Genomic DNA, 14,455 nt, shown 5'->3' with positions numbered 1-14,455 from the left:
ACTTATTACAGAAATACTGGAAGGGAAATTGGCCAAAAAATGTGGTGTACATTTTGTGTACCATATTTTAAGCTCTTTTTTCATTATTGTGTGCAACTTTTTTTGCACCTTTTCATCACTCAGCAGGTGGCTGAGAAATCACTGTAGTTAAATCTGTCTGCAAATGCAGTGGTTAGGAATTTATCATTGTGACTTTTTGCAAAAGAGTCGCAAATCCCCCCATTTTGGTGCAAGTCCCCCACTGGCAGGGACCATACTTAGAAAAATGACTAGGCATAGGCAAATGGTTTAATCCCTAGAGGACAACCTTCCCTAACATATGTCACTCTATGATACAAAACTACAACTCTCAGCATTCCCTGACAGTGAGGACATGCTGGGAGTTGTAGTTTTGCAACAATGCTGGGAGTTGTAGTTTTGCAACAGCTGGAGAGTCATAGGTTGTGGCTTGTTGCCCTAGGCATGTGTCTCTCTATATGGTACCCAACTACAACTCCCAGCATGCCCTGAGTTTTAATAAATGGGAACAAGCCTGTCCCCCTAAAATATTTTTTACCCTCCTTTCCCATTTTACAAAATCCCCCCCCCCCCCAAAAAAAAAATGTATTGTCCCCATGCAGTGACACAGATTAGAGATTTCAGATACGCAGTGTATTTCAGACAATAATAAACCATATAGAACATGGGTCACACATTGTACGTTACCAATAAATAAATAAAGTTTTCTCTCTGTTTTTCTCCAACAGATTATGTGAAAACACTGATTATTGTGGTGGCTGCAGTGACTGCAGTATTATCGTGGGGTTTTACTTGTTGTATAGTGGCTGTTTGTATCCGGTAAGTTACTGGCAATATACTGTATACATTAATTATTATTAGCTAATAAAACTGGGCACATATGCCTCTTTTACTAAACAATATTTTTAATCAAATGTTTTTACTTTTTAGAAATAAAAGGAAAGCTCAAAGAGACAATGCTGACCTTCGGGAAATAATTGTCCATAAGATCCCAGCCAGCAAATCTGACCAAATTTTGGACAGATCAATGGAACATGAAGCTGTCCAACCATACAACATGCCTATACCTACACCAAGGCGATCTCCGGAGAAACTCACCAAAAAACAGAGAGAAATCCTGGAGAGTAAGGAAAGGCCGATAACTGATGACATCATAGACGCTTCCCAGAGGATCCTCCAAACACAATTTGCGGCAAATGGACTGCAATCCTGTTGGGGGGCAATACGAGGATTTCTACCAGCGTTTGGCCCTTCCGTCCAAGTTCATTATGATGACGATCGTTGTCACGCATTCACATCCTGCTTCAGAGATGGTAACATCTTTATTGCTGACAGCATTAATAGAACACTTTCACATGCAGGGGAGAGGCAGCTAAAGCAGATTTACAGTTCTGTTGCTCATGATCCCCTAAAAGTGGTGACATTTCTGGATGTGGAACGGCAGCCAAACAACCTTGACTGTGGACTATATGCAATAGCCAATGCAGTTGAGCTTCTAATTGAAAATGGAAATCCATCAAGTACATATGATAACAGCAAAATGAGAGCCCATCTAGCCCTCTGTATAGAGAGAGGGTTCTTCAGCCCCTTCCCCAAGGAAGAAATCCTTCCCAGCGACATGACCCGCAGGCCTGAGGATGCTGAAGAGCCCATCTGCACTGAGTAGAAGGAGCCTCATTTTAGGTGGAAGCTTCATAAGCGGATATTATACAGAACCAAAAGGATGGACTGGTTCCAGAAGGACTATTACTTATAGTGTAGTAGTAACTATTAAAATAAATGTATCAGATAAAAAAAAATCTAAGCAAATGCATTCATCATAATTATTTTTTTAATTTTTTTATTTTTATTTGAAATTCTTGTCATATAGAAAGACAAATCAAAAATGTTAGAAACAATTATTACTTATTTCATGCTGTTGTGACTCTATCTACAACAAAATTATCTATCTAATCATCTAAAATGGAAAAAGCTGATATACTTGCCAACAATCATTTCTTCAATAACATTATTTCTGTTAATAGTAAATAATTCTTTATTTTGTGATTTTACATAAGCACCATATAAATTTAAAAATCAAGGCCGACATTTATCATTGTCTTTAGACTGCTTTTTGTGTCTAGAAAAGGCGCACAAAAGGTGCAAGCAGTGTTTATTTGCGCCTTTTTTGTGCCTTTTGATTCACACATTTCTGCTGATTTTGAGTTGCAATCCACTGATTTTGGCAGTACACATGATATGGAAGGGTTTTATGAATTATGCCTTTTTGTGAAAAGGCGCAAAGCCACTGCTTTTTGGTGTATGTGAAGAGAGAAATTTCAGAAAATGTGACCTGCACAGAATTTATCAAATGCTCTGTGACCATTTAATAAATTTGGTGCTCCTACACATCACCAGCACACAAAAAACAAAAAAGTAGATATCAGCAGTCATCCTGGTCCAGTTGATACCCGGCGTCCCATGGGTGTACAGTACCAGGGAGCGAAGGCGTACCTGTACGCCCTTGGTCCCTAAGTGGTTAGTGAAGTGTGTGTGTTTCACTTTTTTATAAATTTTTTAGGTAGTACTACTACTCGCAGCATGGAACAGACTGTTCCATGATGGGAGCTGTAGTACCTGTACTAATAGACAGATCGCCCCGGGTGTCACTCCTGACACCCGATGCGATTGTCCTTTCTATTGCAGAGATGGAGCAGCTTTCTCTTGTGCTCGCATCTCTGCACTCTACTCCGGCTGGCCAGTGATGTGAATAGAATTCACATCACTTATTCATATTTCCTGGAGATAGCTGTGATTGGCCAGATGGTTCCATTGGCCAGACATTCTGCCAAAATGTCCTTCGACTCTATGAGGTACAACTGAGCTACTGGGGTGTATTTGGGTAAGACAGTAGCAGCATCAGACTAGTTGACTAACCGCACCGGGACTCTCCCGTTGGTGACAGTGACTAGGCTTCTTGCAGCTCAGACAAGAGGATGATCTTCTAGTTGCATAGGTTCCAGCATGGCCTGATAGTCCCTATTCTTGACTCAGGACGTGCACAACAGATGATAGTCTCTGTGTTTGGTTGTAAAGTCACCGACCTGATGTCTTGAACTTGTACTCATCAGATTTCACCTTGCTTGATGGCAAACTTCTGCTCCGCCTGTAGAACTTTCAAGTGGTGCTGCGCAGCCCGCTGGCCTGAAGGGGACATATGGGGAAGAGAGGCAGAGAGGCATACAAGGCATCCAACACTTCAGTGAAACAATTCTTCAAAATGTTCATCCCCAATATAAACTCAGTGGACCCCTTATTTGTCACACTAGTTACAATCACTCCCTGCCCGCTAAGTACATGCTCTCCCAACTGAATGGTTGGCTCCCAGTATCCATGTCTGGGGACTGGTTGCCCATTTCCCTCAACTACTCTGAAGTTAATATCATCAGGCTCACACAATAAACTAGCATACCAATGCTGATAGAAAACACTTTTAGGTATAGAAGCACTTGTGACCCTGTATCTATCAACGCCTCCAACGGTACACCTTCTACAATAACTTTTACATAGGGGCAGGAGGCGACATAAAGTGAGAGTCCTGACTTAGGGCGTTCCAGGATTGGACCTGATGACTGTTTTCCTGAGGGCAGGTCTGCGACCTCAGGGGATATCCGTTTAAATCATAGCACTGCATTTTCCAATGTCCTAACTTATTACAGTAAGTGCAAAAGGGTCTTTGAGTCCCCGAGGGTCTATTGGGTGGAGGATTGTGGTAGTTGGGATTGCAGGGGGTAGGAGCAGGGGCAGGTTTCTTAGGCAGGGGTGGTTCACGGTTAGAGGGAGCAGGCCGGATGGCCAGCTCCTTGAAAGCATTGGTCAGTTGTTCAATGTCATGCCAGTCTGTAAGTCTGAGGCTGCAGCGACTGGCAAAGTAGACGCATGGGGGACAGATGACGGAGGTGGTATAGTTCCGCCCCCTAGTGGCTCTTGGATGGGTGTAAGGGGTGCACAAACTTCCTCTAACTCAGTCCTGGACTCAATCACTTGGATAGCCAGTCTTTTGAAAGTGGGGAATGACATATTAGGGTATTGGACCGCTAACATTCTCAGCTGGGCTTTGTCCCATTTGTTAAGGGCCTCATCAATAAATCTGTCCATTAACACCTTGTTGTGAAAAATTGCCCTTGGCCCCCCCCTACCACCTGACGACCCGCTTCCCCAATCCTGGATGACCCCTTACTCAGCCACACAAAGATATCAGTGTCTACAGCACTGATGGTACACAGTCAGGAGAATACACAACGATATAAGTGACTAACAGGCAGGGCCAGACATACAAAACAGACATTCAAGAATAAGCAGCCCATTTTTCTGGAGGGGGTCCAACTGCTGGGACCCCCACCAATCACCTTGGTTCCAGTTGCTCTCCAGTTGTTATAAAGCTGTAACTCCCATCATGTCTGGAGAACCTCAGGCATTATAGGAGTTATATTTTTGCAACAGATGAAGAGCCACAGATTAGGGTATAGCATCACCCATCATCACTGCGGAACTTACAAGTGACTCCAGCTCTGATGGGACAGTCAGGAGAATACAAAATGATATCAGTGACCTGAGTGACGTCTTCTCTGTCTTTTCTTTTCTTCCTCATCTGGTCCAGATGTCAGGACTTCTTCCAGCTCCATCTTCTCTGCAGAGTCTGACATCCAGACATCATTAACTCCTCACTTTGTCAGTAGATCCTCATCCTCTGTATGAAGACAATAATCAATATAATTCTGCTAAATACTGTACCCCCTGAATATAATACTGCCAAATACTGTATCCCCTGAATATAAAACTATCATCCACTGTACCTCCTGCATATAATACTGCCACCTACTGTACCCCGTGAATATAATACTGCCACCTACTGTACGCCCTGAATATAATACTGCCACACAATGTACCCCCTGAATATAATACTGCCACCGACTGTACCCCTAAATATAATACTGCCACCTACTGTACCCCCTGAATATAATACTTGCACACACTGTATCCCCTGAATATAATTCTGCCTCCTACTGTACCCCCTGAATATAATATTGCCACCTACTGTACCCCTGAATATAATACTTCCACACACTGCATCCCCTGTATATAAAACTACAATCCACTGTACCCCCTGCATATAATACTGCCACCCACTGTACCCCATGAATATAATACTGCCACCTACTGTACCCCCTGAATATAATACTTCCACCTACTTTACCACCTGAATATAATACTGCCTCCTACTGTACCCCCTGAATATACTACTATCTCCTACTGTACCGCCTGAATATAATACTGCCACCTACTGTACCTCCTGAATATAATACTTCCACCTACTGTACCCCTGAATATAATACTGTCTCCTACTGTACCCTGTGAATATAATACTGCCTCCTACTGTACCCCCTGAATATAATACTGCCACCCACTGTACCCCCTGAATATAATACTGCCACCTACTGTATCCCCTGAATATAATACTGCCTCCTACTGGACCCCCTGAATATAATACTGCCACATACAGTACATACACACATCATTCATACATACAGTACATATACACACATACATAATACATACATACACACACATACATGCACATATCATACATACACCCGCTGCCTCCAGATCCACCCCCCACAGAATACATCTCCACACATCATACATACATCTTGTTTACACACATCTATCATTCATACACACACATCATTCATACAGTTCATACACACACATCATTCATACATTATACATACAGTACATACACACACATCATTCATACATCATACATTCAGTACATACACACATCATACATGCACACACATCAGCAAAATCTGCTGAAGCAAATATGCAGCAAAAATACGCACACGTGAACGCACCCTTTGGGTAGGGTCACATGTAACAGATCAATAGTGTATGTTACTCTGCTGATCCATCAATGACTTGACCCTATAGTGTGCTTCCAGCTGTTTTCCCCCATGTCCTGCTTGCAGCAGCAATCTGCCATTACACGATGTCTCAGAGTACACTGCATGTGCCCACGGTGCCTCGCAGGTCCCTGTGTGGCTGCTTGTTAGTGGCAGATTGCTGTTGTGAGCAGCATACAGGGGGGAAAACAGCAGGAGGCACTCTATAGAGTCAAGTCATCGGTGGATCCGCAGACATGTAACCCTACCCTAATGTTAATCTGATTTATGATGAGAAGTTTGCACAATATATAATGTTTTTCTCTAACTTAACCCCTTAAGGACTCAGCCCATTTTGGCCTTAAGGACTCAGACAATAAAATTTTTACGTTTTCATTTTTTGCTCCTCGCCTTCTAAAAATCATAACTCTTTTATATTTTCATCCACAGACTAGTATGAGGGCTTGTTTTTTGCGCGACGAGTTGTCCTTTGTAATGACATAACTCATTATATCATAAAATGTATGGTGCAACCAAAAAACACTATTTTTGTGGGAAAATTAAAGCGAAAAACGCAATTTTGCTAATTTTGGAAGGTTTCGTTTTCACGCCGTAAAATTTATGGTAAAAATGACATGTGTTCTTTATTCTGAGGGTCAATACGATTAAAATGATATCCATTATTACATACTTTTATATTATTGTTGCGCTTAAAAAAAATCACAAACTTTTTAACCAAATTAGTACGTTTATAATCCCTTTATTTTGATGACCTATAACTTTTTTATTTTTCCGTATAAGCGGCTGTATGGGGGCTAATTTTTTGCGCCATGATCTGTACTTTTTTTTGATACCACATTTGCATATAAAAAACTTTTAATACATTTTTTATAATTTTTTTTAATAAAATGTATTAAAAAAGTAGGAATTTTGGACTTTTTTTTTTTCGTTCACGCCGTTAACCGTACGGGATCATTAACATTTTATTTTAATAGTTCGGACATTTACGCACGCGGCAATACCAAATATGTCTATAAAAAAAATTTACGCTTTTTGGGGGTAAAATAGGAAAAAACGGACGTTTTACTTTTTTATTGGGGGAGGGGATTTTTCACTTTTTTTTTACTTTTACTTTTACATTTTTTTACATTTTTTTTTACACTTGAATAGTCCCCATAGGGGACTATTCATAGCAATACCATGATTGCTAATACTGATCTGTTCTATTTATAGGACATAGAACAGATCAGTATTATCGGTCATCTCCTGCTCTGGTCTGCTCGATCACAGACCAGAGCAGGAGACTCCGGGAGCCGGACGGAGGAAGGAGAGGGGAACTCCGTGCGGCGTTATGAATGATCGGATCCCCGCAGCAGCGATCCGATCATTCATTCAAATCGCGCACTGCCGCAGATGCCGGGATCTGTATTGATCCCGGCACCTGAGGGGTTAATGGCAGACGCCCGTGAGATCGCGGGCGTCGGCCATTGCCGGCGGGTCCCCGGCTGCGATCAGCAGCCGGGATCAGCCGCGCATGACACGGGCATCGCTCCGATGCCCGCGGTTATGCTTAGGACGTAAATGTACGTCCTGGTGCGTTAAGTACCACCGCACCAGGACGTACATTTACGTCCTGCGTCCTTAAGGGGTTAAAGGGGTTCTCTGGTGCTTACACATCTTTTCCCCTATCCAAAGGATAGGGGATAAGATGCCTGATCGCGGGAGTCCCGCCGCTGGGGACCCCCGGGATCATGCACATGGCACCCCGTTTGTAATCAGTCCCCGGAGCTTGTTCGCTCCGGGACTGATTACAGGGGACCACCGGGCCGGTGGCGTGTGACGTCACGCCTCCGCCCCCGTGTGACGTCACGCTCCGCCCCTCAATGCAAGCCTATGGGAGGGGGCGTGACGGCTATCACAGCCTTTAAAGGAGTACTCCAAGATGCAAAAATTTTCATTCAGACTGCCGTCAGTAAAATAATAAATATATATACGCACCAGGGGAGCGGCCTCCGCCGCGATCCTTTTCCTGGTTGCCGGTGGTCGGTGAGTCACACTGCTGCTCAGCCTATCACTGGCCGAGGAAGGACTTAGCTGCGGCCAGTGAATGTCAGTATGCCTCACCAACCACCGGCAACCAGGAGAAGGATCGTGGCGGAGGCCGGTCTTCTGGAGGCATCAGGGGAGCGACAGCAGGTATGTATATTTATTATTTTACTGCCAGCAGTCTGAATGAAAATTTATGTATCCTGGAGTACTCCTTTAAGATATTAACTGTAAGCCAGTGTTTTATAACCATGGCACCTCCAGCTGTTGCAAAACTACAACTCCCAGCATGCCCAGACAGCATTTGGCTGTCCAGGCATGCTGAGAGTTGTAGTTTTACAACAGCTGGAGGCACCATGGTTGGAAAACACTGGCTTCTGAGGTCAGAGGATGTCGCTATGCGCAACTACTATGAAGTGAGGGCAGGAGTTCCTGCACTAACTTCATAGCCATGCCGTAAATGAACGGTGCTTCATGCCCCTTTTCTAACCCCCCGTCCTCCTCCATGCTCCTTTTTTCCACCCCCCTGTCCTCCTCCATACTCCTTTTTCCAACACCCCCCCCCCCCCCCCCCTGTCCTCCTCCATGCTCCTTTTCCAACACCCTCCCCTCCTCCATGCTCCTTTTTCCTTTTAGGGGAGACTAGGAGGGGTCCAATAGGTCACCCTTAGGTCACATGGTCACTGATACCTCACGGGGTTACACTCACTTGACAACTCACATGACAACTGGTGATCACATGTTAACATTTCTTAAAGCAATAACACTCATATACATTTTACAGTATAACACATGGCAGAAAATATATATATATACATAATGGGACAGGTGTCGGGGGCCCAGGGGACACTTATTTATTAAAAAACATATATTATGTAATTGGAGAAGTGTTGTGATGGTCAGCCAATACAAAGATATGGGGCTTTACAAAGGGTTTGCTAGATCATGATAACCACAGGCTATCCTATAAACAAGTGGAATGTGTCAAATAAAATTAACAAGAATAATTTGTCTGTAAACATGTACATTCAGCAGTGAAAAATACACTGAGGCACTACAAAGCACACTGTGCCCAAAATAGGTAAATAATATAACGAACATGTGTCAACCCCCCAAAAATTTTTTTCCTCATGAATAGCTCCGTTTTTCTATGTACAAATTTTGTGGCACATATTGCATATCACATATCATATAAAGTGCTCATGATAACCATGCAGCGATATAGGGCAAATGTAAATGTAAACAAGACAAATGCATGGAAAGCGCAGGAAGTAATATAAGGGCTAGTAAATCTTACTCATGTGGGATAGCAACCAGAGCCCCGACCCCATAAGAAAAGATATATTTTTTTGGTTGGCATATGTTCATTACATCATTTACCTATTTTGGGCACAGTGTGCTTTGTAGTGCCTCAGAGTAGTTTTTACTGCTGAATGTACATGTTTACAGACAAATCATTCTTGTTAATTCCATTTGACACATTGCACTTTTTTATAGGATAGCCTATGGTTATTGTTACACTCTGCGCTCCGGACGGGAGCGCAGAGTCTCTGTATCCCCGTCTCCCCGCAGGGCCGGGATTCGCATCGAGTCCTGGCCCATCCATTACCTTGCTCTGCTCCTGCTACTTCCTCTCAGCCTCGGTACACGCGGCCCCGCCCCTTAGGACGCGCACGCCGGTGCTTTGAGATTTAAAGGGCCAGTGTGCCCATAATTAGTAATGCACCTGAACAGCACATTTTAAATTTTTGCACCTCCCACACCCCCCTGCCGGATCTTCAGTACTTATTGCCTATGAGAAAGAGTTTCCATAGCCTGTTTATGCCATACCCGTGTTTCCGACCTTCCTGCTACGTTACTGACTCCGAACCGTTGCCGCCTGCCTTGACCTTCTGCTACGTTGACTACGCCTCTGCCTCATCCTCCTGTACCTTGCCTTGCCCAGTTACCTGTGTGGTCGTGCCGTTTCGGGGGTAGCAACCTGTGTGTTGCCTGCCGCTGCAAATCCATCCTGCTTTGCGGCGGGCTCTGGTGAAGACCAGCGGCACCTTAGACTCCGCTCCCCGATACGGTTCGAGTCCTCAGCCCCACAGGTGAAGGATCCACATCCAGTTTGTGACAGCCCCGCATACAGGTGCGTAACAGCAAGATCAGGCCATGGATCCAACTGGGGTTCCGCTGCCAGATAACTCAGATCTTGCACCTATCGTGGTGCTCCAGTCTCAGCAGTTGGCCCAGCAGGCACAGCTTAACCAGCTAGCCGCCATGATGCAGCAGTTGCTTTCTGCTCAGCAGCAACTGCCACAGCCTCCTCCTCCAGCTCCAGTACAGCCTCCCGCTGCTGCAGTCTCCTCCGGGACCAAGCGCTGTTTGTTGCTAACAGAAAAATTTGAGGGGGATCCCAAGTCCTGTGGTGGTTTTGTGACGCAGTGCTCCATGCACATTGAGCTCATGGCAGACCAGTTCTCCACGGAACATGCAAAGGTGGCTTTCGTCATCAGTCTCCCGTCTGGAAGGGCTTTGGCCTGGGCAACCCAGCTGTGGGATCGCAGTGATGTCGTCACCACTAATCTCCAGGCATTCCTGACGGAATTTCACACTGTCTTCGAAGAACCTGCTCATGCCTCCTCCGCAGAGACAGCCCTGCTGAATCTTTCTCAGGGCAACTCCACAGTTGGCGAGTATGCCATCCGGTTCTGAACCCTGGCATCGGAGTTGTCCTGGAATAATGAAGCTCTCTGCGCAACATTTAAGAGAGGGCTATCTAGTCAGATCAAGGATGTCCTCGCTGCCTGGGAATTGCCATCAAGTCTGAATGAGCTTATACAGTTGGCATATCGGATTGATATCCGCTTCTCTGAGCGACGAGAGGAACTTCGCCAAGAAAGGGAGTCTGCACGACCTCGGCGCTTCCCTTGTCTGGCACCTGTCTTCCAGCAGCCACCGCAACCCTCTACGTTGCCTTCCACAGTGGAGGCTATGCAGGTGGATCGTACTCGCCTGACCCCGCAAGAGAGATCTCGCCGACATCTGGAAAATCTATGCCTATACTGCGCCAGTGCGGATCACTTCCCAAAAGACGCTTAAATATCACTGTCCAGCTTGTCTTGCCCTCCAAAGACATCATCACTGTTCTTGCCTTTTTGGACTCTGGCTCCGCGGGGAATTTTATTGATGCTTCCCTAGTACATAAGCATCGTCTGCCGGTGTCCCGCCTGTTAAAGCCTCTATACATCGTTACGGTCAATGGTGAAAGCCGGCTTCTTCTTCGTAGAGAAAAAAGACGGGTCATTGCGACTGAAGGATACAAGGGTCTTGATAAAATAATACAGATCTGTAATCTTGTATGATATATATCTTAATTCTGCCTTTTGTAACCGCAAGGCTCGTACCGTACTTCTCGTTTTCTCAACTGCTGATTCCTAACTGTTGTGCACGTACATCCTGTATTTGTGTTCTGCTGACTTGTAACTATTAAGCAACATGGTACATATATATGAACGTTGGCAAATAGTAAAACAGAGCGTACTTAGAGGGCACCTTGTGTGCATGTATTTTTTCCACACCTGACAAGATGCTCTCCTGGCCAGTACAAGCCTTAAGCCAAATTGGACCTAGTACCAGGGGTACAGAAAAGACAGAGAACCAGTACCAGGGGTACTGTCACGATGCCGGCTGGCAGGAGGTGGATCCTCTGTGCCAGAGAGGGATGGCGAGGACCGTGCTAGTGGACCGGTTCTAAGACACTACTGGTTTTCACCAGAGCCCGCCGCAAAGCGGGATGGTCTTGCTGCGGCGGTAGTGACCAGGTCGTATCCACTAGCAACGGCTCACCTCTCTGGCTGCTGAAGATAGGCGCGGTACAAGGGAGTAGACAGAAGCAAGGTCGGACGTAGCAGAAGGTCGGGGCAGGCAGCAAGGGTGCAGGGGAAGTGAGGTGATATAGGGAAGTGCACAGGTGATCAGACTAATTGGAACCACTGCGCCAATCAGCGGCGCAGTGGCCCTTTAAATCGCAAAGACCCGGCGCGCGCGCGCCCTAAGGAGCGGGGCCGCGCGCGCCGGGACAGGACCGACGGGGAGCGAGTCAGGTACGGGAGCCGGGGTGCGCATCGCGAGCGGGCGCTACCCGCATCGCGAATCGCATCCCGGCTGGAGGCGGTATCGCAGCGCCCCGGGTCAGTGGATCTGACCGGAGCGCTGCAGTGAGGAGAGTGTAGCGAGCGCTCCGGGGAGGAGCGGGGACCCGGAGCGCTCGGCGTAACAGTACCCCCCCCCTTGGGTCTCCCCCTCTTCTTAGAGCCTGAGAACCTGAGGAGCAGACTTTTGTCTAGGATATTGTCCTCAGGTTCCCAGGATCTCTCTTCAGGACCACAACCCTCCCAATCGACTAAAAAAAAAGTTTTCCCTCTGACCTTCTTGGAGGCCAGTATCTCCTTTACGGAGAAGATGTCCGAGGAGCCGGAAACAGGAGTGGGAGAAACAAGTTTGGGAGAGAAACGGTTGATGATGAGTGGTTTAAGAAGAGAAACGTGAAAGGCATTAGGAATACGAAGAGAAGGAGGAAGAAGAAGTTTGTAAGAGACAGGATTAATCTGGCACAAAATTTTGAAAGGACCAAGATAGCGTGGTCCCAACTTGTAGCTAGGGACACGGAAGCGGACATATTTAGCGGAGAGCCATACCTTGTCTCCAGGGGAAAAAATGGGAGGAGCTCTTCTTTTCTTATCCGCGAACTTCTTCATGCGTGATGAAGCCTGTAAGAGAGAATTTTGGGTCTCTCTCCATATGATGGAAAGGTCACGAGAAATTTCATCCACAGCGGGCAGACCAGAGGGCAACGGGGTAGGGAGGGGGGGAAGAGGGTGACGGCCGTACACCACGAAAAATGGGGATTTGGAGGAAGATTCAGAGACTCTGAAGTTATACGAGAATTTGGCCCATGGAAGAAGATCTGCCCAGTCATCCTGGCGGGAGGAAACAAAATGTCGTAAATAATCACCCAAGACCTGGTTAACTCTTTCTACTTGTCCATTGGATTGAGGATGATATGCAGAAGAAAAATTTAATTTAATCTTGAGTTGTTTACAGAGAGCCCTCCAGAATTTAGACACGAATTGGACGCCTCTATCCGAGACGATCTGCGTAGGCAACCCGTGAAGACGAAAAATGTGTACAAAAAATTGTTTAGCCAACTGAGGCGCTGAAGGAAGACCAGGAAGAGGGATGAAATGTGCCATTTTGGAGAATCGATCAACGACCACCCAAATAACAGTGTTGCCACGGGAAGGGGGTAAATCAGTAATAAAATCCATACCAATCAGAGACCAAGGCTGTTCGGGGACAGGCAGAGGATGAAGAAAACCAGCGGGCTTCTGGCGAGGAGTCTTATCCCGGGCACAGATAGTGCAGGCTCGCACAAAGTCCACAACATCCGTCTCCAGAGTCGGCCACCAATAGAAGCGAGAGATGAGTTGCACAGATTTCTTGATGCCCGCATGACCTGCGAGATGGGAGGAGTGACCCCATTTGAGGATTCCGAGGCGTTGGCGTGGAGAAACAAAGGTCTTTCCTGGAGGAGTTTGCCTGATGGAGGCTGGAGAAGTGGAAATCAGGCAGTCAGGAGGAATGATGTGTTGCGGAGAGAGTTCAACTTCAGAAGCATCCGAGGAACGAGAGAGAGCATCGGCCCTAATGTTCTTATCGGCAGGCCGAAAGTGAATTTCAAAATTAAATCGGGCAAAGAACAGAGACCACCTGGCCTGGCGAGGATTCAGCCGTTGGGCAGACTGGAGGTAGGAGAGGTTCTTGTGATCGGTGTAAATAATAACTGGAAATCTTGATCCCTCCAGCAGATGCCTCCATTCCTCAAGTGCTAATTTAATGGCTAGAAGCTCTCGATCCCCGATGGAGTAGTTCCTCTCCGCCGGAGAGAAGGTCCTAGAAAAAAACCCACAAGTAACAGCATGCCCGGAAGAATTTTTTTGTAGAAGGACAGCTCCAGCTCCCACTGAGGAGGCATCAACCTCCAATAGGAAGGGTTTGGAAGGGTCAGGTCTGGAGAGCACGGGAGCCGAAGAAAAGGCAGACTTGAGCCGTTTAAAGGCGTCTTCCGCTTGAGGAGGCCAAGACTTGGGATCGGCATTTTTTTTGGTTAAAGCCACGATAGGAGCCACAACGGTAGAAAAATGTGGAATAAATTGCCTGTAATAATTGGCGAACCCCAAAAAGCGTTGAATAGGACGGAGTCCGGAGGGGCGTGGCCAATCTAAGACGGCAGAGAGTTTGTCTGGATCCATTTGTAGTCCCTGGCCAGAGACCAAGTATCCTAGGAAAGGAAGAGATTGGCATTCAAACAGACATTTCTCTATTTTGGCATAGAGTTGATTGTCACGAAGTCTCTGAAGAACCATACGGACATGCTGGCGGTGTTCTTCTAGATTGGCAGAAAAAATCAGGATATCGTCCAG

General features: G+C 46.1%; 1 protein-coding gene across 1 annotated transcript; it reads left to right on the top strand.

Annotated features, from left to right (window-relative positions):
• The first annotated feature begins 629 nt into the window (after nt 1-629).
• LOC130360599 (uncharacterized) lies at nt 630-1,801 on the top strand. The gene is made up of 2 exons (XM_056563142.1): nt 630-837; nt 949-1,801. Exon 2 carries the CDS (start codon nt 1,046-1,048, stop codon nt 1,682-1,684), a length of 639 nt encoding a protein of 212 aa, XP_056419117.1. The 5' UTR covers nt 630-837; nt 949-1,045; the 3' UTR covers nt 1,685-1,801.
• Nucleotides 1,802-14,455: the final 12,654 nt, after the last annotated feature.

The sequence above is a fragment of the Hyla sarda genome, chromosome 3, assembly GCF_029499605.1.
Source record: "Hyla sarda isolate aHylSar1 chromosome 3, aHylSar1.hap1, whole genome shotgun sequence".
Taxonomy (NCBI): Eukaryota; Metazoa; Chordata; class Amphibia; order Anura; family Hylidae; genus Hyla; species Hyla sarda.
The sequence above is the reverse complement of the archived record's forward strand: the minus strand, read 5'-3'. Positions and strand labels throughout refer to the sequence as shown.

Bases quoted from the DNA above. Each gene is read 5' to 3' on its own strand.
- LOC130360599 (XM_056563142.1), top strand. From the start codon at position 1,046: ATGGAACATGAAGCTGTCCAACCATACAACATGCCTATACCTACACCA.